At 41.9% G+C, this 27,899-nt stretch overlaps 1 protein-coding gene across 2 annotated transcripts in view; it reads left to right on the forward strand.

Annotated features, from left to right (window-relative positions):
- The window catches only part of AREL1 (apoptosis resistant E3 ubiquitin protein ligase 1), a 1,112,453-nt gene that overhangs the window by 499,502 nt on the left and 585,052 nt on the right, over positions 1-27,899 (forward strand). The window contains exons 8-9 of one of the 2 annotated variants that reach the window (XM_044074622.1): positions 4,469-4,594; positions 4,682-4,725. In XM_044074622.1, coding sequence (XP_043930557.1) covers positions 4,469-4,594; positions 4,682-4,725 — 170 coding nt within the window. Of the gene's footprint in view, positions 1-4,468; positions 4,639-4,681; positions 4,726-27,899 lie in introns of both variants that reach the window. The other variant, XM_044074621.1, reaches the window with a different exon arrangement.

Below are 27,899 nucleotides of genomic sequence, written 5' to 3' on the forward strand. Positions count from 1 at the left end.
GCTCCCTCTAGGAAGGTTAGAATAAAACCCAGTTATGCTCCATGGCTCTCAAAAGAAACTAAGTCTTTATGCTAAAAAGAGATAGAGCTTGGAAAGCCTGGATCAAAACAAAGGAATTAACTCTGCTACCTCGGAAATTTTACAAAAAAAACAAACCAATAATGACAAAAAGTCCTTTTATAACTCTGCCCAATTCAGTAACAAATCCAACCCTTGCAAGTTCTGGTATACTATTAACAAACTTCTCTCTCCAGGCTGCCCCTCAGCTCCCTGCCCCTACCCAGATACATCTCCTCGGAAAACTGCTACTCTTCTCAATAAACACTTTATTGAAACCATTCAAACACTCAAACCTTTCAGCTGTAACACAACTTCTCTGCCTACCCCTCCCAATCCTTCTAACAAACAACTATTCTCTTTACATCTGGTTCCTACTTCCTACATCAGATCTCTTCTTCACAAACTCAAACCCTGCTCTCCCTCCAATGACAGTCTACCTCTTACCTTCCTCAAACTTGCTGCTGACTCCATTGCCTATCCAGTATCTGTACTGAGGAGTCCACCATCCCTACCCTATGGAAATTCTTTTTCACTACTACCCTGCATAAAGGTGGAAACTGACCCATCTAACTACCAACCTATAGCTATTCTATCTCCCTTCCCTAAGATTCTTGAAAAATGTATCCAGTCACAACTACTAAACTACCTCCTCCAGCATAACCTCCTTACTCCCACTCAACATGGTTTCTGTCCCAACCACAACACAACTACTGCCCTCTTATCCCTTACACATACCACTGCTGAGGCCCTAGACAATAACAAACTCGTATCATGTCTCTTCCTTGACCTTTCCAAAGCCTTTAATAAAGTCTCTCATCCCCTACTGCTGTCTAAACGTGCAGACCTCAATCAATCTTCTTCCTCCCTTGCCTGGTTCTCCAGTTACTTATCCTGCAGACAGCAATCTCTTAAATGGCTTTCTTCCAATTCTCCATTCATACCTGTCTTAACTGGGGTACCACAAGGTTCCATCCTGGGTCCCCTCCTATTTAATGTCTTTACCAATGATCGCTATACTTCTTGTAAACAATCCTCCCTCATCCATTATGCAGACGACTCCACTCTCATCTCCATCTCAGACAATATTTCCAATCTCCACACTCTTACTCAACAGGCCTTCCTGCACACTGAACAGTGGCTGTCAAGGAATCTACTCATTCTCAACTCTAAAAAGACCAAACTCTTATTATTTTTGCTCCGATCTCTCTCTCACCTCAAATCCACCTTTACTGTTACTTCCGCTAATAACACTGTTACCCAACCTGAAGCTCACACTAAACTCCTTGGGGTCATCATAGATGATGAACTCAAATTCAACTTGCACAATCCTCTAAAGTATAAAAAAGACTCACCAGAAACTTGGTTTACTGTATCGCAACAAAAAAATTCTAACTACAAATGCCAGACTCTGCCTTGCACAAGCTCTTCTTTTCCCCTCCCTTCTATATGCTGCCCCAATACTCACCAACATCCAAACTACTACTTTAAACAAACTCCAACAAACTTACCACAAGATAGCTAGATTTATCACAAACTCTCCATACAATAGACATCACTGCTTTGCTCTAAATACTCTCCACTGGTTAGAATTCCCCCATCTTCTACTGCTGTCACAGCTTCAAATGTTGCACTTAATTCTTTGCAAACCTTTATCCTGCCCTACTGTCTCTTCCTTCATCTCTATCTATACTCTTGCACGGACTCTCTGTACCTCTAATCAGCAACTACTACAAATCTACCAACCCAAAAAAATAGTTGGCAAACTCCTATGTAAACACTACGTCGCCCAAGCCTGGAACAAACTCCCAAGAGACATTTGTTCCATCATTCACCCATCCCACTTTAAAGAAAAACTCAAACTTCATCTACTCACCTCCAAAATATGTCCTTGTCAAGCCCATACTTAAGCTCCCCACAACTCTACTATATACCTTTTCAGTCTCTCCACATACAGCTAAGTACTCCACCATTGTGGATACTTATTAAACTCTACAATTGATACTGTTGGACTTAATTTTTTGTAAATATATTTTTAAGTCTGTAAAACTATTGATATGTATACATCATGTGTTCGGATTTCTGCTTTGTCTCTCTAACATTCTTGTATAACTGATTTTGACCATATTTTGACTCAGATGTTTGATTCTCTGTAAACTGTTTGTGTTTTTTTGGAGCATTTCTCCTCTGGTCACCACTGAAAATGGGCCACAAGCCCAGTTGTACCGATCCGGTTAACAAATGTCAATAAATAAATAAAAATAAATAAAAGTGGAAGCTTCTTTCAAGGGTGTCAAAAGTTTTCTTTTCTTCTGACAGATACAGTCTTATTGTTGCATGAAAATCCGTTGTGCTTTAATCCCTCCTTTTTCATTGACTTTATTAAATGGGAGATGCGCCTTTCTTTTGGTCATTACAAGGGATGAAAAGACATTATCATATCTGATGATTTAAACTCCTATTTTCAGTGGAACACGAGACCAGGCAGTTTCTAAAACAAGGTCCTTGTCTTGAGTTGAGATTAACTTTACAATAATAGGTCTGGGATGAGTGAGTTTACTGGTTGAAGGGGTTGTAGTTAATGATCTGTGTGCTCTCTCAATCCTGAGGGATAATGCTTCTGGCAGGTTTATGGTCTTGGGTATCCAAGTAGTCAGAAAATGTATCATATTGTCGCCGTCCATCTATTCCGGGATGCCATAGATTCTTATATTATTCCTCCTGACTCTGTTTTCTATGTCATCAGTCTTCTCTGCAAGTCTGATATTTTCCCGAAGAAGATAATCAATGTTTTTCTCTCTTTCTGTGAGTCTGCAGTCTATATCAGATACACAGTCTTCGAGTTCTGCTATCTGGGCAATTTTGAGAATATTATTCAGTAAGTCTGCTTGGTAGTATCTTCCTTTATATTATCAACTTTTAGGTTGTTTATTTTTACCACCAAGTCTTGTACAGTGGTAAGAAATGCCTGCATTTCTTTCTTCATTGAGTTATCCTGTTGAGAAAACTTGAGTTGCTCATCTTCCTTTAAGGATGTAGTTTCAGTCTTTCTTCTTCTTCTGAGGAATTTGACAGGCAAATATGAAGATTTTGCTAAAAAATTACACCAACATGTAGCTCATGATTTCTGGATTCTAGATTTGTTGGTGTCAAGTAATTATTGGTGATATTTGATAAGTAGTCCTGTCAGAAGAAGTTAAGAACTGCAGAATTTAAGACTTGTGTTGCTTTCAGCTTGCCATTTAAGCCATGCCCCCATTTAAATGCATGTAGATATTTTCTGTTCAGTGTGCTATTTGCTTCAGCTATGCAGAGTTGAATGCATATTAATTTCATTCTTGTAACTCTTTTTTGTAAATTGTAGCCTTATGGCCTGGGTATTGGTTGGAAAAGCTGTTGTAGCAGTCAAACATCCTGGTTAACAAACAAACAAGCAGTCAGTCAGTCAAAAAATAGTCAGATGTCTAAATAGATAGATACTCAGAAAAGGTGAAGGGTGAAAGACGGATCAATAGACAGACAAGCACCAAACAGAAATAGTCAGATGTCTGAATAGTTAATCAGAAATGGTGAGGGGTGGGAGACAGATCAACAGACAGACAAGCAAACAACCAATCAAGAAATAGTCAGATGTCTGAAGCATTACTCAGAAAAGGTGAGGGATGGGGGACAGATCAACAGACAGACAAGCAAACAACCAATCAAGAAATAGTCCGATGTCTGAATAGTTACTCAGATAACTGTTGATCTGTCTCCCACCCCTCACCTTTTCTGAGAGTCCAGAATCATAGTTCTCGGGTTAATGCTTTGTGTCTAAGTAATGGTGAGTTGATTTGACTGACAGAAAATTGAGTATGCAAGTTTGGAAGTAAGGAGCAGGCATATTAATTAAGAAATATTTTGGCTTTATTTTAGATAATTGTAATAATGCCAGTAATTGTTATTTTGGGCAATTTGTTGCAGAAGTACTATGTTTCCTTGAATGGCTAGTTTTGGCAGAATAAAATCTGCTGAGGAAGCTTACCACAGAGTAAAAGTGTTCCATTGAATTCATATTGGTTGGCATGATTTGCTGATGGATGCATATCTCTAAAAGTATATGCATGCCTGGTTTGCTTCGAAAGGACCCAAGTCTTTTTTCTCTTGGATTGTTAAGAGGTTTATTCCCTCATATGGGTAGTTTCCCGATAGGTACCCTGTTATGCAAGTGTTCTGAAATAACAAGGTGGGTGGCTAATTGATCAACATACCAGCATCACAGGTTCTCTGTATAGGCAGATGTTCAGGAGTTTTTGTCTCATATATTCTGAACTTGGCTGAGTAATATAAGTGCATTTTATTAGCTGTTAGTAAAGTTGTTTTACTTGTGCAAAGCTTTTACTGTTGAGTGATGTTATTTATTTTTTTCTAGGTATGGTTGTTCCATCTAAAACCAAAATTGTGTGCCACTTCTCCACGTTGGTGCTAACAGTCGGACAGCAGCATACACTGCAGATCATACCACAAGATGAGTACGATAATCCAACCAGCAACTCAGTTTCATTAAGTGATGATGAGAATTACAGTGTGCAGATTCTCCAGGTAATGATACCTCATGAGTATGATAATCCAACCAGCAACTCAGTTTCATTAAGTGATGATGAGAATTACAGTGTGCAGATTCTCCAGGTAATGATACCTCATGAGTATGATAATCCAACCAGCAACTCGGTGTCATTAAGTGAGGATGAGAATTACAGTGTGCAGATTCTCCAGGTAATGATACCTCATGAGTACGATAATCCAACCAGCAACTCGGTGTCATTAAGTGAGGATGAGAATTACAGTGTGCAGATTCTCCAGGTAATGAACACTGTGCAGTGCTTTAACAGCAGTGAGGACAGTTGTTGTAGGACACCGACTCATTGGCTGTACCCAGCAACTCAGTATGTTCATCGTGTTTCACTGTTGCAGTCATTACACTTGGGTAGTCGGCCTGAATTCCAAAGTCCTGGTCCGGCGTCGGTTGCTGTCGCCTCTTCCCTGACATCAGTGCACCAGGGGTATATAAGATGCAGCTGATGTCATTTTCTCCAGTCTTTCTTGTCGTGCGGTGCCCGAAGCAAAAGCAGTTCGCAAGTGCCGGTCGGCCGACTCCGGAGATTTTCAAAATTGAATTTCAGATCCGAAGTCTTCAATAAAGCTAAGTATCCCTTTGGGGAAACTTTTTCTTGCTCCAGACCGATGTCAGTAAAAGTTAACAATTGTATTTCTTGTGGGAAGCAAATACCTCATAAGGATTTTCATTCTTACTGTATTCCTTGCCTAGGCCCTGACCACCACATTGCTAATTGTCGGTTTTGTGCTAGATTCAACCAACGCACTGTTAAGCATCGGTTCGATTTTGCTTTACATTACTTTGGCCGAAGGTTTAACTATATAATGCCATCGGAACAACCGATGACCGGAGTTCATAAAAAACGCAAGGACAAAGAAAAGGACAGGCATCCAAGGTCCAAAACCGACGACGAAGCCTCTTCCAGGCCAGACGCCGGTTCTCAGTGAGGTGCTTTCGGAGCCCCTGACACCCACTACCTCAGAGCCACAGGCCGCCTCCGACTCCCATGTGGAGACAACTAGGTCTCTGGAAACCCAAGGTATTGGGCCTACGGAAACTATTCCATCAGATGGGTCCGGAGCCGCTGAGCAGGCATTGGCTTCTGAGGGTGTTTTCAGACCTACACAGCTTACTATCAAGACCACTTCAGCAGCCAAGGCAAAGTCTAAAACACCTTTAAAGACAAAGAAACAAGTACAGCATTCTCCTGTACAGTCATCCATGCCTAAGAAACAGATGCTTAAAATGGCCGAGGACCTAATTACTTTGATCAGGGGTTCCCATCCCCCTCCTGATAAAAGGCCTAAGCAAGACACTGACTATGACTCCTCTGACCAGGTTTCTATTTCTTCTGATTCCTCTTCAGAACAGGGATATTCTCTTCCCTCCCTCTGAGGACTCTGATGCTAAAGAATCTATCCCTTCAGCCTCTCCTCCTGAGGACTACTCTTTTGGGGAAACCCTGCACACCATGAGGGAGCATTTCCATTGGGAGAACCAGGATTATTCAGAATCCAAGAAAAGGCTCAGAGACTTTCTTTTATTGCCTCAGCGCAGACCTCTTGCTATCCCTCCTGTGCTAGATATTGTTGATGATGTATTTTCTGAATCCAGTTTGTTTCCTGATTCTTTACCCCCTGCACCAGTTAAGCCAGATAGGTACTACAGGGTTCCAGATTCACATAAATTTCTTTATAAAAACCCTGCTGCTGATCCAGAAACAATTTCTCAGGGTCCCAAAGGGGGTCAAGGCTTCCACTGCAAAAAACCCTGTTCCCTCTGATAGGGATTCTAGAGCACTGGACAGATGGGTTACACCTCTGCTGCTTTAGCTGTAAGGGCTTTAAACTGCCAGTTTCACATGTTAAATATCAACAATACCTAATGTCTTTGCTAAAACAGAAAATGCTTACAAGCCCTGAATGTCCGGAGAACAAGGAAATGCAGGATGTATTGCATGCAGCTGAACAAGTGGGAAAGCATACTTTGCAATGTGGTTTTGATTCACTAGAGGCTTCTTGCAGAGCCGCAGTTACAGGTTCTGTCATTCGAAGGCATGCTTGGTTAAAAGAACAGAGTTTACCTGATTATGTTAAAGCAAAATTATTGGATGCTCCATTACAGCATGATACTTTGTTTGGTGTTAAGGCAGAAGAGGTGTTAAAGAAAATGGAGGATAAAGCAAAATCAATGCAGATAGTAAAGGATTTCTTACAGGTTCAGCCACCCAGATTTAGCAGGAACTGGCCTTCTAAAAATTGGTCCTTTCCAGTGTCAGACAGGCCACAAAGAGGCAGATACAGATGCCCAAGAGGCAGATCTCAGCCCCAAGGCTCACACAGACCTAAACAATGGGGTGCTTCAGCCTCCAAAGGCGGAGAAGACAAATCACAACCTTATAGGAAACAGTCCCAGTGACTTCCCACCACCAATGCCAAGCACTTACCTTTTGGCAGCACCTTTAGGGGGAAAACTAGCTCTTTTCTCACAAAATTGGCACATAATCACCCAGGACAAATGGGTACTGAATATTATTTCTCAGGGTTACAGGTTCCACTTTCACAGCCTCCCAAGGGAAAAAGGTATGCCAGACCTGCCACACAATCAATGGGCAGAGGCACAAAAACAAATTTCTGCTCTCATGGACATGAGGGCTATTCAAAAAGTACCACAGCAAGAGTAGGGGCAAGGATTTTACTCAAGACTTTTCTTGGTACCCAGAAAGGACAAAGCCTGGAGACCAGTACTGGACCTGCCTACTCTAAATACCTTCCTGGACGTTCCAAAATTCAAAATGTTGACACTGCAGCAACTTCTACCCATGGTGGGCAAGAAGGCTTGGCTAGTTACTTTGGACCTCAAAGAGGCATACCTGCATGTCCCAATCAGACAATCTTGCAGAAGATACCCCAGATTCATAGCTGGCTCAATGCATTACCAGTTCTCTGCACTGCCCTTTGGCTTATCTACTGCGCCCAGGGTCTTCACAAAATGCCTGGCACCAGTAATTGCATTTTGCAAACAAAAAGGAATTCAGATATATCCCTACTTGGACGACTGCCTTATTCAAGCAGAGAGCAAGGACATTCTACTAAAGCATCTGGCATTAGTAAAAAGAGTACTAATTTGCCTAGGGTACACAGTAAACGAAAAGAAATCAAAACTAGTGTCCTCTCAAGAGACAATATTCCTGGGTGCAAGCTTAAATACAACTGCCCAGATGGCTTATCTCACGCCAGACAAACAAAGGCAACTGACTCATTACTTCCAAATGATGGCAACAAAGACCCAGCTACCTGCAAGAAAAATTCTGCAGGCTTTGGGCTTCATGGCATTCTGCATCCTGCTAATTCCATATGCAAGACTGCATATGAAGAAGCTACAATGGTATCTAAAAAGTGTTTGGACTCAACATTGCCACAGCCTGGAAACCTTAATTACTCTCATTCCCTGCCTGCAACAAGAGTTTCGATGGTGGGCACTGGCCTGTCACCACAACAAGGGACAACCTTTCACTTTACCCACAGCCAGGCAGACACTAAAAACAGATGCATCGGATTATGCCTGGGGGGGGCACACATGACGGGAAAATGTATTCAGGGCACGTGGCCCGCAGACCAAATGCATCTTCATATCAATCAAAAAGAGATGCTAGCTGTACAGAATGCCCTGACAGCCTTCAAGGATCTACTTCATCCAGGACAACGTTTGCTAAAGACGGACAATACTACAGTCATGTGGTACATAAACAAGCAAGGGGGCACACATTCCTACCCCCTCTGCAGGCAAGCCATGACTTTGTGGAACACAGCATTGACCTATCAAGTACATCTGCAGGCACAATTCCTGCCAGGAAAGAAAAATACTCTGGCAGACGAACTAAGCAGAAACCTCATGAACCCTCACGAGTGGAAACTAGATCCACAAGTCCTCAGCATGATAACAAGGAAATGGGGATGCCCAGACATAGATCTATTTGCCTCCCCTCATAACTGCCAACTACAGAGATTCTGCACAAGGACTTATCACTCTCAAGCATGGAAGGTGGATGCTCTATCATTCCGCTGGAAAATCCGGACAGTTTATGCCTTTCCTCCACTGCCTCTCCTCCCCAAGGTACTCCTAAAGGTCAGACAAGAGAAGCCAAAAATGATTCTGTTTGCCCCAGACTTGCCACGCCAGCATTGGTACCCAATCCTAAAGAGCTTGTCTCAAGGCCCAGCCTGGACTTTACCTCAAATTCCTCATCTTCTGACCCAACAAAACAATCAGATCCTGCACAGCCAACTCAGAACCTTAAATCTGGCTGCATGGAGAATAATATAACCACTCAGAACACACCTCTCTCTAAAGCAGATATGGATGTCATTTTGGAAGCCAGGAGGCCCAGCACCAGAAAATCTTATGCAGAAAAATGGAAGAGATTCTGTGCTTGGAACCAGGCACAAGGACTTGAACCGCTTGTTCCAAATATTCCTCAGATTTTACAAAACCTAACTGAGATGCTGGACAAAGGCCTATCCTTCTCATCAATTAAGATCCATGCTTCTGCCATTTCAGCTCATTACAATATGGAACCTCCTATTTTTTCACATCCAGTGCTAAGACAGTACCTCAGAGGGGCCAAAAACATAAGACCCCCAAGGAGAGCACCAATACCTACATGGGACCTCAACTTTGTCTTGGAAAAGCTCACACTACCTCCTTTTGAGCCAGCCAATACAGCTGAGATAAAATTCTTATCATGGAAAGCTGCTCTGCTCCTAGCAATAACTTCAGCAAGAAGAATCTCAGAGTTACAGGCATTAATGGCAATGGAACCTTTTATCATTTTCCATCCAGACAGGGTTTCTCTAAGGACAAACCCAACATTTATGCCAAAGGTAGTATCCAGTGTGGCTCTTAACCAAACCATTAATTTGCCAACTTTTTATCCAAATCCCAAGAATAAAGGGGAGAGACATCTGCACTCTTTGGACATACACAGGCAGCTGCGCTTCTACTTGGACAAAACTAAAGCTTTCAGAAAGACTGAGCAACGTTTTGTGGCGTATGCTGCAGGATCACAAGGAAAAGCTATTTAAAAGCACACTATTTCAAAATGGATAGGACACTGCATTCATTTCTGCTATGCACAGCATGGCAAGTCAGTGCCTAAGAATATTAGGCCACATTCTACCAGGGCAGCAGCCACATCAGCAGCCTTTCTCAGAGGAGTACCAACCAAGGAAATTTTGGAGGCTGCAACTTGGAGTTCAGTGCACACTTTTGCCATGCACTACCACTTACCTCTTTACTCTAAATCCAGAGCAGGCTTTGCCACTGCAGTTCTGCAGGGCCTCATAGCCACTCCTAATCCTATTTAGACCCAGCCGCCCAACCTCAGCTTTGGGATTCAACCCAAGTGTAATGACTGCAACAGTGAAACACGATGAACATAGTACAGTTGTGTACCTACCATAAATGTAGATGTTCGAGTGTATTCACTGTTGCAGTCCAGGTTACCCACCCACCATCCCCCTTTCTTTGCTGGGACTTATCTGTGCTTCTCTATCCTATGCAACCTATGTGGTGTATTTGCTTGTAAATGAAGGTATTGTTTATTTTAGTGTATGTTTTTTATAAGCAATGTGTATTGCCTACCTTCTTGGGGGCACCTGACATCTGGGGCAAGAAAAACTGAAGAAAATGGTGTTGGCTGCATCTTATATACCCCTGGCGCACTGACGTCAGGGAAGAGGCGACAGCAACTGATGCCGGACCAGGACTTTGGAATTCAGGCGGACTGCGTGTAGCCTGCCAGCAGGATAACCCAAGTGTAATGACTGCAACAGTGAATATACTCGAACATCTACATTTATGGTAGGTACACAACTGTACTATAGTTAACTGTTGATGAGAATTACCGCGTGCAGATTCACCAGGTAATGAACACTGTGCTGTGCTTTAACAGCAGTGAGGACAGTTGATGTAGGACACCGACTCATCGGCTGTACCCAGAACAAAGACTCTGAGGCTACAGTGCTGGTATTTTTAGCTGCTCATGAGATGCCTTGTATTCTTACCTGTTAGTGAGCTGACAGATGGCATTAAAAATTGGCTTTCTAGGGAACATACGCCACATCCGTGTTTGATTAAAAGTATAACACGAGCAGAAAAGCAGTTATTTCTAGTTTACTGTCAAGCTCGTTCCATTTCCGTTTCCTTTTCATACTGCAGTAGGTTACAGTACATCTTGTAAGTACCATTTCCGTATCCTTTTCATACTGCAGTAGGTTACAGTACATCTTGTAAGTACCATTTAACGTTTCCTTTTCATACTGCAGTAGGTTACAGTACATCTTGTAAGTACCATTTAACGTTTCCTTTTCATACTGCAGTAGGTTACAGTACATCTTATAAGTACCATTTAACGTTTCCTTTTCATACTGCAGTAGGTTACAGTACTTCTTGTAATTACCATTTAACGTTTCCTTTTCATACTGCTGTAGGTTACAGTACTTCTTGTAAGTACCATTTAACGTTTCCTTTTCATACTGCAGTAGGTTACAGTACTTCTTGTAAGTACCATTTAACGTTTCCTTTTCATACTGCAGTAGGTTACAGTACTTCTTGTAAGTACCATTTAACGTTTCCTTTTCATACTGCAGTAGGTTACAGTACTTCTTGTAATTACCATTTAATGTTTCCTTTTCATACTGCTGTAGGTTACAGTACTTCTTGTAAGTACCATTTAACGTTTCCTTTTCATACTGCAGTAGGTTACAGTACTTCTTGTAAGTACCATTTAACGTTTCCTTTTCATACTGCAGTAGGTTACAGTACTTCTTGTAAGTACCATTTAACGTTTCCTTTCATACTGCAGTAGGTTACAGTACTTCTTGTAAGTACCATTTAACGTTTCCTTTTCATACTGCAGTAGGTTACAGTACTTCTTGTAAGTACCATTTAATGTTTCCTTTTCATACTGCTGTAGGTTACAGTACTTCTTGTAAGTAACATTTAACGTTTCCTTTTCATACTGCAGTAGGTTACAGTACTTCTTGTAAGTACCATTTAACGTTTCTTTTTCATACTGCAGTAGGTTACAGTACTTCTTGTAAGTACCATTTAATGTTCCCTTTTCATACTGCATTAGGTTACAGTACATCTTGTAAGTACCGTGTAACGTTTCCTTTTCATACTGCAGTACGTTACAGTACATCTTATAAGTACCATTTAATGTTTTAGTTTAAATTTCAAACAGCACCCAACTTCCTCCTCATTACTGTGAAGGCTGTCCTTCTGCTGGTCACATGGCACAGGCATCAGGTAGAAAAAAGGAGGCCAGATGCAGCTTTTTTATTGTTATTTGGTACCAGTGATGAATATTATCTTTGCCAGGGATTCAGATGTCCATAACAGAGTTTTGTCTGCAACAAACCATCATAGCAAGATACTTTTATAATCTCCAGGTTACCTGCTTTTTAACATTTTCCTAGTATCTTATGCATTTACAGAAAGACATTTTTTGAGGGCACAGAGGTACATGCCTTCTTGTATTTTCTTAGTGAGTTATGAGAGACTTTGTTGGAGCAGGATTTAGAGGTATCTCATAATTTTTCAGTCATCCTCATATCCTCTGGGCATGATGATTCCCTTTCTTCATTACACAAGGAGTAATGTTATGGCTGTCTGATAGAATGAGACGATGGACATGTCCATTAAAGTAGCAGCATAACCCCCCGAAGTCATTATGTAACAACTTAACAGCATGTGTTATGCTTGGGGACTGCACTTCACTGACCTGTCAGTGCAGTTGAATGGTCTCAGTAGGAATGATCTTGTCACATTTACCTGAAGAAGAGGATAATGAAAACAGTTTATAGAACCCTGACAGTATTTCAGTCACATTTACCTGAAGAAGAGGATAATGAAAACAGTTTATAGAACCCTGACAGTATTTCAGTCACATTTACCTGCAGAAGAGGATAATGAAAACAGTTTATAGAACCCTGACAGTATTTCAGTCACATTTACCTGCAGAAGAGGATAATGAAAACAGTTTATAGAACCCTGACAGTATTTCAGTCACATTTACCTGAAGAAGAGGATAATGAAAACAGTTTATAGAACCCTGACAGTATTTCAGTCACATTTACCTGAAGAAGAGGATAATGCAAACAGTTTATAGAACCCTGACAGTATTTCATTCACATTTACCTGAAGAAGAGGATAATGAAAACAGTTTATAGAACCCTGACAGTATTTCAGTCACATTTACCTGAAGAAGAGGATAATGAAAACAGTTTATAGAACCCTGACAGTATTTCAGTCACATTTACCTGAAGAAGAGGATAATGAAAACAGTTTATAGAACCCTGACAGTATTTCAGTCACATTTACCTGAAGAAGAGGATAATGAAAACAGTTTATAGAACCCTGACAGTATTTCAGTCACATTTACCTGAAGAAGAGGCTAATGAAAACATTTTATAGAACCCTGACAGTATTTCAGTCACATTTACCTGTAGAAGAGGATAATGAAAACAGTTTATAGAACCCTGACAGTATTTCAGTCACATTTACCTGAAGAATAGGATAATGAAAACAGTTTATAGAACCCTGACAGTATTTCAGTCACATTTACCTGAAGAAGAGGATAATGAAAACAGTTTATAGAACCCTGACAGTATGTCAGTCACATTTACCTGAAGAAGAGGATAATGAAAACAGTTTATAGAACCCTGACAGTATTTCAGTCACATTTACCTGAAGAAGAGGATAATGAAAACAGTTTATAGAACCCTGACAGTATTTCAGTCACATTTACCTGAAGAAGAGGATAATGAAAACAGTTTATAGAACCCTGACAGTATTTCAGTCACATTTACCTAAAGAAGAGGATAATGAAAACAGTTTATAGAACCCTGACAGTATTTCAGTCACATTTACCTGAAGAAGAGGATAATGAAAACAGTTTATAGAACCCTGACAGTATTTCAGTCACATTTACCTGAAGAAAAGGATAATGAAAACAGTTTATAGAACCCTGACAGTATTTCAGTCACATTTACCTGAAGAAGAGGATAATGAAAACAGTTTATAGAACCCTGACAGTATTTCAGTCACATTTACCTGAAGAAGAGGGTAATGAAAACAGTTTATAGAACCCTGACAGTATTTCAGTCACATTTACGTGAAGAAGAGGATAATGAAAACAGTTTATAGAACCCTGACAGTATTTCATTACAATTACTGCCAGGACATCTTCAGATCGAGATGGGACATTACCGTAGCAGTGTGATGCATAAACAGTGCGTAACCAGGTCTTTCCATCTCTATGGAGACATACACACTGGTTACCGTAGTAGTGTGATGTATAAACAGTGCGTAACCAGGTCTTTCCATCTCTATGGAGACATACACACTGGTTACCGTAGCAGTGTGATGCATAAACAGTGCGTAACCAGGTCTTTCATCTCTATGGAGACATACACACTGGTTACCGTACTAGTGTGATGCATAAACAATGTGTAACCAGGTCTTTCCATCTCTATGGAGACATACATACTGGTTACGGTAGTAGTGTGATGCATAAACAATGTGTAACCAGGTCTTTCCATCTCTATGGAGACATACACACTGGTTACCGTACTAGTGTGATGCATAAACAATGTGTAACCAGGTCTTTCCATCTCTATGGAGACATACATACTGGTTACGGTAGTAGTGTGATGCATAAACAATGAGTAACCAGGTCTTTCCATCTCTATGGAGACATACACACTGGTTACCACAGTAGTGTGATGCATAAACAATGTGTAACAAGGTCTTTTCATCTCTATGGAGACATACACACTGGTTACGGTAGTAGTGTGATGCATAAACAGTGCGTAACCAGGTCTTTCCATCTCTATGGAGACATACACACTGGTTACCGTAGCAGTGTGATGCATAAACAATGTGTAACCAGGTCTTTCCATCTCTATGGAGACATACACACTGGTTACCGTAGCAGTGTGATGCATAAACAATGTGTAACCAGGTCTTTCCATCTCTATGGAGACACACACACTGGTTACCGTAGTAGTGTGATGCATAAACAATGTGTAACCAGGTCTTTCCATCTCTATGGAGACATACACACTGGTTACCGTAGTAGTGTGATGCATAAACAGTGCGTAACCAGGTCTTTCCATCTCTATGGAGACATACACACTGGTTACCGTAGCAGTGTGATGCATAAACAGTGCGTAACCAGGTCTTTCCATCTCTATGGAGACATACACACTGGTTACCGTAGTAGTGTGATGCATAAACAATGTGTAACCAGGTCTTTCCATCTCTATGGAGACATACACACTGGTTACCGTAGTAGTGTGATGCATAAACAGTGCGTAACCAGGTCTTTCCATCTCTATGGAGACATACACACTGGTTACCGTAGCAGTGTGATGCATAAACAGTGCGTAACCAGGTCTTTCCATCTCTATGGAGACATACACACTGGTTACGGTAGTAGTGTGATGCATAAACAATGTGTAACCAGGTCTTTCCATCTCTATGGAGACATACATACTGGTTACGGTAGTAGTGTGATGCATAAACAATGTGTAACCAGGTCTTTCCATCTCTATGGAGACATACACACTGGTTACCGTACTAGTGTGATGCATAAACAATGAGTCACCAGGTCTTTCCATCTCTATGGAGACATACACACTGGTTACCACAGTAGTGTGATGCATAAACAATGTGTAACAAGGTCTTTCCATCTCTATGGAGACATACACACTGGTTACGGTAGTAGTGTGATGCATAAACAGTGCGTTACCAGGTCTTTCCATATCTATGGAGACATACATACTGGTTACGGTAGTAGTGTGATGCATAAACAATGTGTAACCAGGTCTTTCCATCTCTATGGAGACATACATACTGGTTACGGTAGTAGTGTGATGCATAAACAATGTGTAACCAGGTCTTTCCATCTCTATGGAGACATACATACTGGTTACGGTAATAGTGCGATGCATAAACAATGTGTAACCAGGTCTTTCCATCTCTATGGAGACATACACACTGGTTACCGTACTAGTGTGATGCATAAACAATGTGTAACCAGGTCTTTCCATCTCTATGGAGACATACACACTGGTTACCGTAGTAGTGTGATGCATAAACAATGTGTAACAAGGTCTTCCCATCTCTATGGAGACATACACACTGGTTACCATAGTAGTGTGATGCATAAACAATGTGTAACCAGGTCTTTCCATCTCTATGGAGACATACACACTGGTTACCGTAGTAGTGGGATGCATAAACAATGCGTAACCAGGTCTTTCCATCTCTATGGAGACATACACACTGGTTACCGTAGACGTTTGACGCATAAACAATGGGTAACCAGGTCTTTCCATCTCTATGGAGACGTACACACTGGTTACCGTAGTAGTGTGATGCATAAACAATGAGTAACCAGGTCTTTCCATCTCTATGGAGACATACACACTGGTTACCACAGTAGTGTGATGCATAAACGATATGTAACCAGGTCTTTCCTTCTCTATGGAGACATATGCACTGGTTGCTGTAGTAGTGTGATGCATAAACAATGTGTAACCAGGTCTTTCCATCTCTATGGAGACATACACACTGGTTACCGTAGTAGTGTGATGCATAAACCATGAGTAACCAGGTCTTTCCATCTCTATGGAGACATACACACTGGAGAAGGGAAGGGCATTATTGCTCAAGCAGTTCATATTTAGGATTTACAGAATCGGTTAGCAAATGCACCAAGCAGTAAAAATATTTTTAGTTTATGAATAAAAACTGAATCTTCAATTATTTCTAGACACTGGACAGATGTGAGAACTCCGAGATGTGAACCAGAGTGTTATACGTCACATCAAGCAGGTCAGAATTTTAATAATCAGTTCAAAATCTTTTACTGCGTCATGCCTTACAGCATAGCTTGGAAGATAGATGGTTTCCCCTTCAAATGGGCTCAAGCTTTAATATATGCCTTCTCTTCAAGTTCTCTGATTGTGAAGGTCTTGCTCAAGCCAAGAAAAGATAGTCAGTCGAATCCTTGAAGCTCCCCCTTGGGCAAGGCCGTTATGATTCTCTCTGCTTTGTAAGGTGATCACTTTTGCATCCTTGTGTTACTGCTACACAAATCCATACAGACATTAGCAGGGCCAGGTACTATATGCCTCTCTCAAAGCTCTGAATCTGTCAGCCTTGAGGATGGAATTTTTACTCCAAACAGTAACTTTTTTCACTGAAGATTGCTACTATTACTATTATTATTATTACTATTTTTGATAACTTAATTAAAGTCCTTATTCTTGGAAATATTCCATTCAAAATTGGAAGAGATCGGTTTCTTGGTCTTTGTCACAAGGTCTGGCTCCCTCACATTATTCCATCCCAAGGCTTTAAACCAAGTTAGACTCGTATAAATCAATTTTAATGTTTGCATTCACCAATCCCTGTTCGTGCCTTAGCAGTATTTGTTTACCTGCCAGCATGTCCACAGATTACAACACAATCTTCTTTAAAGACCTTCCTTAAAGGAGTTCTTCACTTCACTTCTCTGTTAGATTTGGATTTTATGCTAGAACAGCTGACTGTATATCTGTTTGAGGCAGCAGATATAGGGGAGTTAAATAGTCTTCATGGATAGCTGCTGTTACATTTGGTAGAAGGCTTTCAGAATTAAAAGTTCTCCTGTGTAAACACATAATGAAAGTGCCATACAAGACTAACACATTTTTAATTTCAAAAGTTATATCAGCGGTATCACATCTGTTAATCTGTGTATCTGTCAGCCTTTCATGTGATGCGCCAAAATTATGGAGAATGTTGCTTGCATTTTCTGAATGTTCACAGCCAACTCCTGTGTTAGGAGAACTAATGAACTTAGAAAAGCCTGTCATCTTATGTGTAATTTCAAAAAGAGAAGGAAGACCTACTAGCATTTAAACTGGCACTGTCTGAGTGGTTGTTCTACTGCATTGCTTTTTTGTTATGACTGGTATAATAAAACTCTGCAAGGCCGAGTAAGAGCATGGTGGGTTACGGCAGCATCTGCAGTACGTTTCAGATAATGTTTGCACAACACATTCCATAAGCTGTCGTGCATCTTCACAAAACAGTGCGTGCAGGAAAGCTCAGTCCAGATGTATGACAGATTTTTGGCATGTCTCTATTTAAGAAGATCTTGTATCTGTCTTCCTGCCATAAATACGTCAACACTGTTTGGGAATCTGCCCAAGTGCCGTAATTTACTGTTAGTGACCTTCCTCAAAAAGATACAGCAGCTGTCTGTAAGGTACTTAATGCAGCAGTGGATCTTTGTAATATCAAAGTTGGCCTGTCTCCATTCTCCTAACCATGATGTACGTAGGTCATGTTTACTAGCTTATAAAATAATTACACAGTTCTATTTCGTTTTACAGTGCTGTTTCATATTAACTAATTAATTAGTTTAATTTACAGATTTCTAAAGACGTAAGTTACTACACTCACTGGTAAATAAGAAGACAAGAATAAATTTAAAGTGTGGGAACAGTTGGAGGAGGGATTAATTGAGTTAATGTTGCCATGGACAGTGCAACAGGCATGACTGCATATTTGCTTATGCAGGGATTTTGACTTAGAGTTTGGAAGTGCCAATAATAATAAAGGAAGCAGTTTTTTACAGTAGGAACAGCACTGGTGTAAAATGATAAAAGCATAGTTGGTATGATTCGCAGCTTTTTAAAATAGCAACAGCACTGGTGTAAAATGATAAAAGCATAGTTGGTATGATTCGCAGCTTTTTAAAATAGGAACAGCATTGGTGTAAAATTAAAAAAGCATAGTTGGTATGATTCGCAGCTTTTTAAAGTAGGAACAGCACTGGTGTAAAATGATAAAAGCATAGTTGGTATGATTCACAGCTTTTTAAAGTAGGAACAGCACTGGTGTAAAATGATAAAAGCATAGTTGGTATGATTCGCAGCTTTTTAAAGTAGGAACAGCACCGGTGTAAAATGATAAAAGCATAGTTGGTATGATTTGCAGCTTTTTAAAATAGGAACAGCACCGGTGTGAAAAGATAAAAAGCATAGTTGGTATGATTCGCAGCTTTTTAAAGTAGGAACAGCACTGGTGTAAAATGATAAAAGCATAGTTGGTAAGATTTAATGCTTCCAGAAAGGTACGTCCATGCTTCACGTCAGTTAAAATGATAAAAGAATTGGAAAAAGGAGTACAAAATCGTGGCTGTTTGTTATGTGATTTTTGTATATAGAAACACAGCAATTGGTGTTCAGGCTCCTAGGCAACTAGGCATTTCTGTGTTTCATTTGGTTGGGAACATATGGCTAAAGTGACATTTAGCTGCAGAGAAATATGGCTTTTTGCGAATTCTCTGCGGGCAAAGAGAAGAATGTGGTACCATGCCCACAGCTTCAAAAAACAAATGCCCGGGGGGAAAATAATGCCCATGACCCTCAAGGCAGCATGAGACAGCAGGCAGTATGGTAGACATCAGCAGCAGGCTGGCCAGTGGGCATGTCTATGGCAGTAAAAATGCAGTGCACAATGGGCAGTGCCTTTATAATTGGCATGTGTGGACCCCATATACCCTTCACAGTGTCTAGGCAACATTCCTTGAAATGCATACTGGAGTATAAATGTGACTACAGTGACATGCAACATTTCCTTCATGCGGTAGCACACTTCCACATGTTGTAGTTATGTAAGTATGTACTGTTCACTGAGCACAACATTCATTATTTATTCTTCCTAAAGCTGTGGGCATGGCAGCTTGTGCTTCGGTTTACACACAGGCAATTCACAACAGTTCTATTTCTCTGCAGCTGAATGTCACTTCAGCCATGTGTTCCCAACCAAATGTACCACAGGGAAATGCCTCACTGCCTAGGAGCCTGAACCCACTAAGTACTTCATTAACGTAACAAGCAGAATGCTTTTATTATGAAGATTAAGATGTAAAACAATACCTCAAATGGTTATATAATGTAAATATGTGGTGTTATTAACAACAGTAAAAATGATGTTTAAGAAAAAAAAATGAGCCAACATCTTAAGTTGCACTAACAGCAGAGTCATGCAGAATAATGACATTTAAGGAGATTTTTAAGTACATCTTGGTGATTAAACTTAAACTTGCTAAACTTGATATCTGTATTAGGAACTGTATTTAGAACACATCTAGAGCCTGTTTACTGCATTTCCTGTGTTGCACTTATTTTAAAATTGTTTTTTTCTTAAAACTTGCATTTTACCTGTCTCTGGCCTAGCACTCAAGTGTGTGGTCATTTATTGCATGGTTCTAACTTGTTGCTACTTGTGTATCTCTGCTATCTTTAAACAAAACAAAAAAAAAAACAAAACAATCTTGCTTTTTTCCCACTTTCTGAAATTTAAAAAAAAAGTTCAGTTAAAGATTTGCTGTTCTGAACTGTTTGTAAGTTTCTTGGAGGCCATTGCTTGCTTGGACTAAAGGGAAGTCACTGAACAGCCTGCCTGCCCGCCCCTGTGGGAGTGGTCACTGCCTCGAAACTGTAGTTTTATTGGCCATTTTGGGTCAATTCCAGACTCCTTGATCCCCCTCTCTTAAAACTCTCTCTTGCGTGTTTTTGCGCATAGCGCAGCATCGGGCAGTGCCGCTTAATCAGGTTTAAGCTATTCCCGGCTCCACAAAGTCTGCCCTTCACTTTTTCCCTTAGAACTGTTCCAAATCTCAAAGTAAGCACTCTATTTTCCTTCTAAAACCCAGCAGTATCTAGGATAAGTGTCTTATAAGTAAGCACCAATAAACTAAAGCACTACACCCTCTTATACTCCCTTTAAGTACTTGGCTCCCTATTGGTCCTTTTTGATCAAGTCAAAAAGTAATTCCTTATACTATTCTGGCATGTCCAAAAGTCAGTTTCAGGTATACTCTCCAGTCCAGCTAGTGAATATGGGAATCTTGAGGCAATGTTACAACTGCCTTATGTACATAGACCACCCTCTCCTCTTCCCAACAAGCTCAAATATATGTGAGAGATGCAACTATATAGCTAAACTGGAGGCTGAGCTCTCTCAACATAGTACTGGCGTGGTCAGTCTGGAAGAGAAGGTAATCACACACACCACAAATCCAGTCTCACATAGACCTATCGCAACAGCAAACCAAACACATAAACACACAAAAACATACTCAGAGGCTCTAAATAAAAATCTGCCCAAGCAACAGAGACCTCCAAAGCAGACATCCAAGCAACTGCTACCCCACAACAATACCCACGTATCACATAGTTCACAAAGTCAGTGTGCCACACAGTCACAGCCCTTAAGGCTAAACAACACACCTAATACACTTGTAATAGGTGACTCTATTGTCAGACACACTGACATCCCTCTCACCAGGCTGAACAAGGAGAAGGTCACTGTAAGCTGCCTGTCGGGTGCCAGGATCCGCCACATAACACAAGCACTCAGGTCATTCCAAAGCAAGTACAAATATGACTCTGTCATTGTCCATGCTGGTGTGAATGACCTGAGACATACCTCCCTGGATTACATGAAAAGAGACATAGAGGAGCTCTCTGATCATGTGGCCCAGGCCAGTATGACCCTGACCTTGAGTAGCATCTTACCCTCATCAAGAATGATACCACAGTTTAAAGACAAAATGATCAATTTCAACAATTGGCTAAAGTATTGGTGTCACTTAAAGGAGATCCAGTGTCTGTCAGCCTGGGATGACGTGCTAGACAAGCCACGTTGCTTCGCTAGGGACGGCTTGCACCTGTCACCCCTGGGTTTTCGAATACTGGCCAAGGCTGTTGCCACCCCCATAGTGCCTTTTTTAGGCAAGGCTCAAAATACAAACCCACCTCCTTAGACAACACAAGGAAAAAGAAACTAAGGGTAATGCTGCTCAACGCCAGAAGTCTAAACCTCAAGATGCACGCACTCAAGGATGTTCTTCGTTCCCCATTGCTGCAGTCCTAACTATTGGGTATAGTCCGCATCCAGTCGGCCCGAATACCAGAGTATAAGGCTGACGTCGGTCAGGGCGCATTAGACTGACGTCAGTACGTCAGGGTACTAATGCGCATGACCGACGTCATATCCTCAGTCTTTTTTGCCGCATGGTCCGATGCAGAAGCAGTTTTGCGAGTGCAGGTTGGCGTTCTGAAATATTTCAAACCGGAGTTTCAGACCGAAACAGAGTTGGCTAAGTACCCGTTGGGGAACATTTTGGTTTTTCTTGCCTCAGTATTTTACCGGATGTCAGAAAAAGTGAATAACTGTATTTCTTGTGGGAAACAGATACCTCATAGGGATTACCATACCTTGTGTATACCTTGTTTAGGGCCTGAGCACGACGTTGTTGGTTGCCGCTCTTGTGCTAGGTTTAACAAACGCACTATTAAGAGGAGGTTAGACTGTGCCAGGTTAGTGTTTGGGAAGCGTTGCAATTATAAAATGCCGTCGGATGCTCCGACGCCCGCTTCCAAGAAGCGCAAGGACAAAACAAGCCTAGGGTTGATGAACCGGCAGTCCCGAACGCCGGTTCTTTAGAAGGCTCAGTGGAGCCAGAGGTTTTGCCAGGAGTTTCCATGGAGTCCCAGGCAGAAACTCTACTGTTACAGGATGTGCCTTCTCAGGAGGTAGGCCAGGCTGAGGGGGCTTCTCAGGTGACTGTTCTTCCCTCTCTTCCCAAGGTAGTTAGAGCCTCTCCTTCTGTTGCCAAAACTTCTTTGAGAGGTAGGCCTAGTTCAGCTTCAGTGGGGCTTCTCCTAGCATTTCGGGTTCTGTACCTAAGAAACATATGCTTAAAATGGCAGAAGATTTGATTACTATGATTAGAGGTTCTATGCCCCCGCCTGATAAGAGGCCTAGGGTGGAACCGGAGTTTGATAGTTTTGAACAGTGTTCAGAGGCTTCACAGTCTTCTGCGGAAGACTTGCAGGAGTATCCTACTTATTCTGATTCTGATGTGGATGATTCCACTCCTACAGCTTCTCCTCCTGAGGATTTCTCATTTTCAGAGACTCTGCATTCCATGAGGGAGCACTTTAAATGGGAAGGCCAGGATTATTCTGATTCCAGGAAAAGGCTTAGGGAATTCTTGTTTTTACCCCAGCATAGGCCCTTAGCTATTCCTCCTGTGTTGAATGTGGTGGAAGATGTTTTGCAGAGGCTTCCCTGAACCCTGACTCTTTGCCTCCTGCTCCTGTTAAGCCTGATAGGTATTATAGGGTGCCGAAGCTCATAAGTATTTGTTTAAGAGTCCTAGGGCGACCCAGAAACTATTTCTCAAGGGCCTAAAGGTGTTAAAGCTTCTGTGGTTAAAATCCTGTTCCCACTGATAGAGGCAAGGGCTTTGGATAGGTGGGGAAAGAAAGTGTATACTTCTTCCACTCTAGCCATGAGAGCATTGAATTGTCAGTTTCACATGCTAAAATATCAGAATTATCTCCTTTCACAATTGAAATCTAAGGTGGATGCTTTGGCGGAAGGTATTGAGTGTAAAGAGTTGCTGGATTTGGTTCATGTGTCTGAACAAGTGGGTAAGCATTCTTTGCAATGTGGTTTTGATGCTGTACAGGCCTCCTCGAGGGTGGCTGCTACTAGTTCTGTTCTTCGCAGGCATGCCTGGTTGAAGGATCAGAATTTAGCTGAGCATGTTAAGACAAGGATTTTGGATGCTCCTTTACAGTCTGATGTGTTGTTTGGATCGCCTGTGGAAGCAGTTTTAAAGAAAATGGAGGACAAAGCTAAGTCTATGCAAACTGTTAAAGATTTTTTGCAGGTGCAGCCACCGAAGTTTAGTAGAAATTGGCCTGCTAAGGGGTGGACATATCCTGCTTATGATTCCCAGTCTAGGGGTAGGTCTAGACGTGGTAGGGGCAGGGCTCAAGGTTCTTTTCGGCCTAGAACAGGGAGTTCACCTGCTCAGACTTCTGGTGAGGGCAGGGGTCAGTCCTTTCGTAAACAGACCCAATGACCTGTCTCTTCAGCTGCCAGTAGATTCCCGTCTGGCAGCTCCTTTGGGAGGAAGACTGTCTCTTTTCAAAGAAAATTGGGATTTAATTACTCAAGACAAATGGGTGTTGGATATCATTCACCACGGTTACAGATTTTATTTCCATACAATGCCCCCTTTCAAAGGCATGCCAGACGTTCCTCCTCCACAAAGAAAAGAGGCTCACAAGCAAGTTTCTCAGTTACTCCAGATAGGGGCCATTCAGCCAGTCCCTGTATCAGAAAGGGGCCTAGGATTTTATTCTCGCCTGTTCCTAGTACCAAAGAAGGGGAACACGTGGAGACCAATTTTGGATTTATCTCTCCTCAACACTTTTCTGGACATTCCCAAGTTCAAGATGTTGGCGTTACAACAGCTTTTACCTCTGCTGGGCAAAGATCACTGGATGGTAACTTTAGATCTCAAGGAAGCTTACCTTCATGTGCCTATACGGCTAAGTTGCAGGAAGTATCTGCGGTTTCGAGCTGGAAATTCTCATTATCAGTTCTCTGCATTGCCCTTTGGCTTATCTACTGCCCAGAGTATTCACAAAGGTTCTGGCTCCAGTGATAGCTTACTTCAGGCTTCAAGGCATCCAAATCTATCCTTACTTGGGCGACTGCCTGATTCTGGCTCAAGAAAAGGAAGACCTTCTACAGCATCTGGAACATGTCATAGCAGTGCTAAGATGCCTAGGGTATTCTGTGAACGAAATAAAGTCCAGTCTAGTACCCTCTCAAGACATGTGCTTTCTGGGTGTGAGACTGAATACAGCAGCCCAGATGGCCTTTTTAACCCCGGACAAACAAAAGAGTCTATCACTTTACTTCCATCAACTATCTCATCAGTCCGTGCTGACTGCAAGGACAGTCCTTCAAGCATTAGGGTTCATGGCATCTTGTATTCTGGTGCTTCCCAATGCCAAACTGCATATGAGGAAGCTACAATGGTATCTCAAAATGTATGGACACAGCACTGCCAGGATTTGGACACTGTCATTCAAATAATACCTTGCCTTCAAAAAGAATTTCTGTGGTGGGCTCAGGAATGTCACCTAAACAAGGGACTCTCTGTGACCCGGCCAGAGGCGAGTCAGATTTTAACGACAGATGCCTCGGACATTGCTTGGGGAGCTCATCTAAATGGAAAGTGGATACAAGACAAGTGGCCTGCCAGACTACAGCATCTACATATCAACATGAAGGAGATGTTAGCAGTCCAGTTTGCATTAATGGCTTTCAAGGAGTTACTTCTTCCAGGGCAGGTGTTGATTCTAACAGACAACACAACTGTCATGTGGTACATCAACAAGCAAGGGGAACACATTCTTATCCTCTATGCAGGCAAGCAATGATTTTATGGGAGACTGCGCTAAGCTTGCAACTAACTCTTCAGGCAAGGTTTCTGCCGGAGCACAGAACTCCTTAGCAGATGTGTTAAGCAGACAAATCATGGATCCCCACGAGTGGAAACTGGATCTTCATGTATTTCAAAATTGACAGTGTCATGGGGAACTCCAGACATAGATCTGTTCGCTTCTCCACTAAACCACCAGCTGCCACAGTATTGCACAAAGGGGTTTCATCACACAGCTTGGAAAGTGGATGCTCTGTCTTTCAGTTGGAAAAACCTTCATGTGTATGCCTTTCCTCCTCTGCCTCTTCTTCCAAAGGTACTATTAAAGGTCAGACAAGACAGGCCAAGGATGATTTTGATAGCTCCAGATTGGCCTCGGCAACACTGGTACCCACTACTACGGAGTCTGGTAAGGAAGCCTCCGTGGCCTTTACCTCTGATTCCTCATCTATTATCTCAGAAGGATGGTCATCTGCTCAATGTCAAGCTTCACTCTCTTCATCTAACAGCCTGGCATCTTCTGTGTTGAAACACAGCAGGTCTCAACTTCCTCAACAAGTTTTAAATGTGATTATGGAAGCTAGAAGACCTAGTACAAGGAAAGTGTACGCAGAAAAATGGAAGAGATTTTTATTTTGGAGTACAGCAAAGAATTTGCAGGTTTCTGAGCCTAATTTGAGTGTGGCTCTTCAATACCTTACTGAGTTATTGGACAAAGGTTTGTCCTTCTCTTCCATTAAGATTCATGCTGCAGCAATTTCAGCTCACTATGATTGTGACCCACCATTGTTTTCGCATCCTTTGTTCAAGCAGTTTCTTAGAGGGGCAAAGAATATAAGACCCCCACGTAGAGCTCCTACTCCTGCTTGGGATCTCAATTTTGTGTTGGAAAAACTTACTCTACAACCTTTTGAGCCTGCGGCTACTGCTGAATTGAAATACTTGTCATGGAAGACTGCTTTTCTGTTGGCTATTACTTCTGCAAGAAGGGTGTCTGAGTTGCAGGCCCTTATGGCAGTAGAGCCATTTTTGATTTTCCATAAGGATAGGGTATCATTACGTACTAATCCTTCCTTTATGCCTAAGGTGGTTTCTAGTGTGGCTTTAAACCAAACTATTCATTTGCCTACTTTTTATGCAGACCCCCAAAATAAAGGGGAAAAGATTTTGCACACTTTAGATGTACACAGGCAATTGCGTTATTATTTAAGCAGGACTAAGGATTTTAGGCAGTCTCAGCAGTTGTTTGTTTCTTTTGCTTTGAGTTCACAGGGCAAGCCTGTGTCAAAACAAACTATTTCTAGGTGGATTGGCTTTTGCATTGCATTTTGTTATTCCCATCATGGCAAGGAGATTCCAGCTGGGATTAGGCCTCATTCCACTAGGGCTACTGCCACTTCCACAGCATTCCTAAGGGGGGTGGCAACTAAGGATATTTTGGAAGCAGCTACTTGGAGTTCAGTGCATACTTTCTCTAAGCATTATCACCTTCCTATCTACTCTAAGTCTAGGGCTGGTTTTGCCACAGCTGTTTTGCAAGGCATGTTGTCAGCTCCTGCTTCTTTATGATTTGCCAGCCTCCCTTACCTCTGCTTTGGGATTCTACCCAATAGTTAGGACTGCAGCAATGGGAGCGAAGAACATAGTACAGTTTTGTACCTACCATAAATGTAGATGTTCGAGGATCCCATTGCTGCAGTCCAATTTACCCTCCCTCCTTCCCTCTGTCTTTAGGGGTGGTTGTGTAGGTGAGGTTACATGCTAAATTTTTGTATATATTCTTGTATATATTGTACATATTTTTGGTGCAGGTATTTTGGGCCTTGTCTTTTTAGGGTCTTCTGACATCTGGGGCAAGAAAAGACTGAGGATATGACGTCGGTCATGCGCATTAGTACCCTGACGTACTGACGGCAGTCTAATGCGCCCTGACCGACGTCAGCCTTATACTCTGGTATTCGGGCCGACTGGATGCGGACTATACCCAATAGTTAGGACTGCAGCAATGGGATCCTCGAACATCTACATTTATGGTAGGTACAAAACTGTACTTTCTCCTCAGTATGGAGAATATCGATATCTGTGCAGTAACAGAAACCTGGTTCAAGGCTCCCGAGAGCACCTCAGCACTACCAGGCTATACCTCATACCATGCTTTTCGGCCCCAAAACTCGGACCGAACCACAAGAGGAGGGGGAGTATCCATATTCATCAAAGATACCCATACCTCCAGGCTAGTGGCACTGCACGAAGCATCTGAGACCATCCATGTGCAACTAACAGTGGGCAAAACTGCCTTCCAGTTTGTAGCCTGCTACAGACCACCCTCCCAAACTCAGGAACCCCACTCGGCTTTCCTGAAGACACTGGAGAATATGAAGGTCTCTCCAAACACCATTATATTGGGTGACTTTATCTACCCAAACATAGACTGGGAGCACTACTCAAGCCCCAACACCCTAGCCCAACGGTTCCTAGAATTTATAAACTCAAATGCTATGGAACAACTGGTCACCACTCCCACAAGAGGGGAAAACATATTGGACCTGATCATCACCAACATGGGGACTCTATGTTCCATACCAGAGGTATACCCCTCATTGGTAAGATCTGACCATAAATTAATCACTATGGACATCCATATCCTGTCCCCACCCCCAGCAAAGGAAACCACGGTCAAAAACTTCTCAAAAGCAAACTTCCCACTTCTCAAAACCGAGGTGGAATCCTTCAAAGCCCCAGGGCCAGTGGAAAATATGGCCCAAACCGCAGAATCTTTTACAAACGCATTCTATGGATACCTACAGGAATGCATGGATCGTGCTATCCCATATAAAACCAAGACACACTCCTCCAAAGGCAGGA

This window comes from Protopterus annectens, chromosome 6.part0 (assembly GCF_019279795.1).
Source record: "Protopterus annectens isolate FY-2018-M chromosome 6.part0, PAN1.0, whole genome shotgun sequence".
NCBI classification, from domain to species: Eukaryota; Metazoa; Chordata; order Ceratodontiformes; family Protopteridae; genus Protopterus; species Protopterus annectens.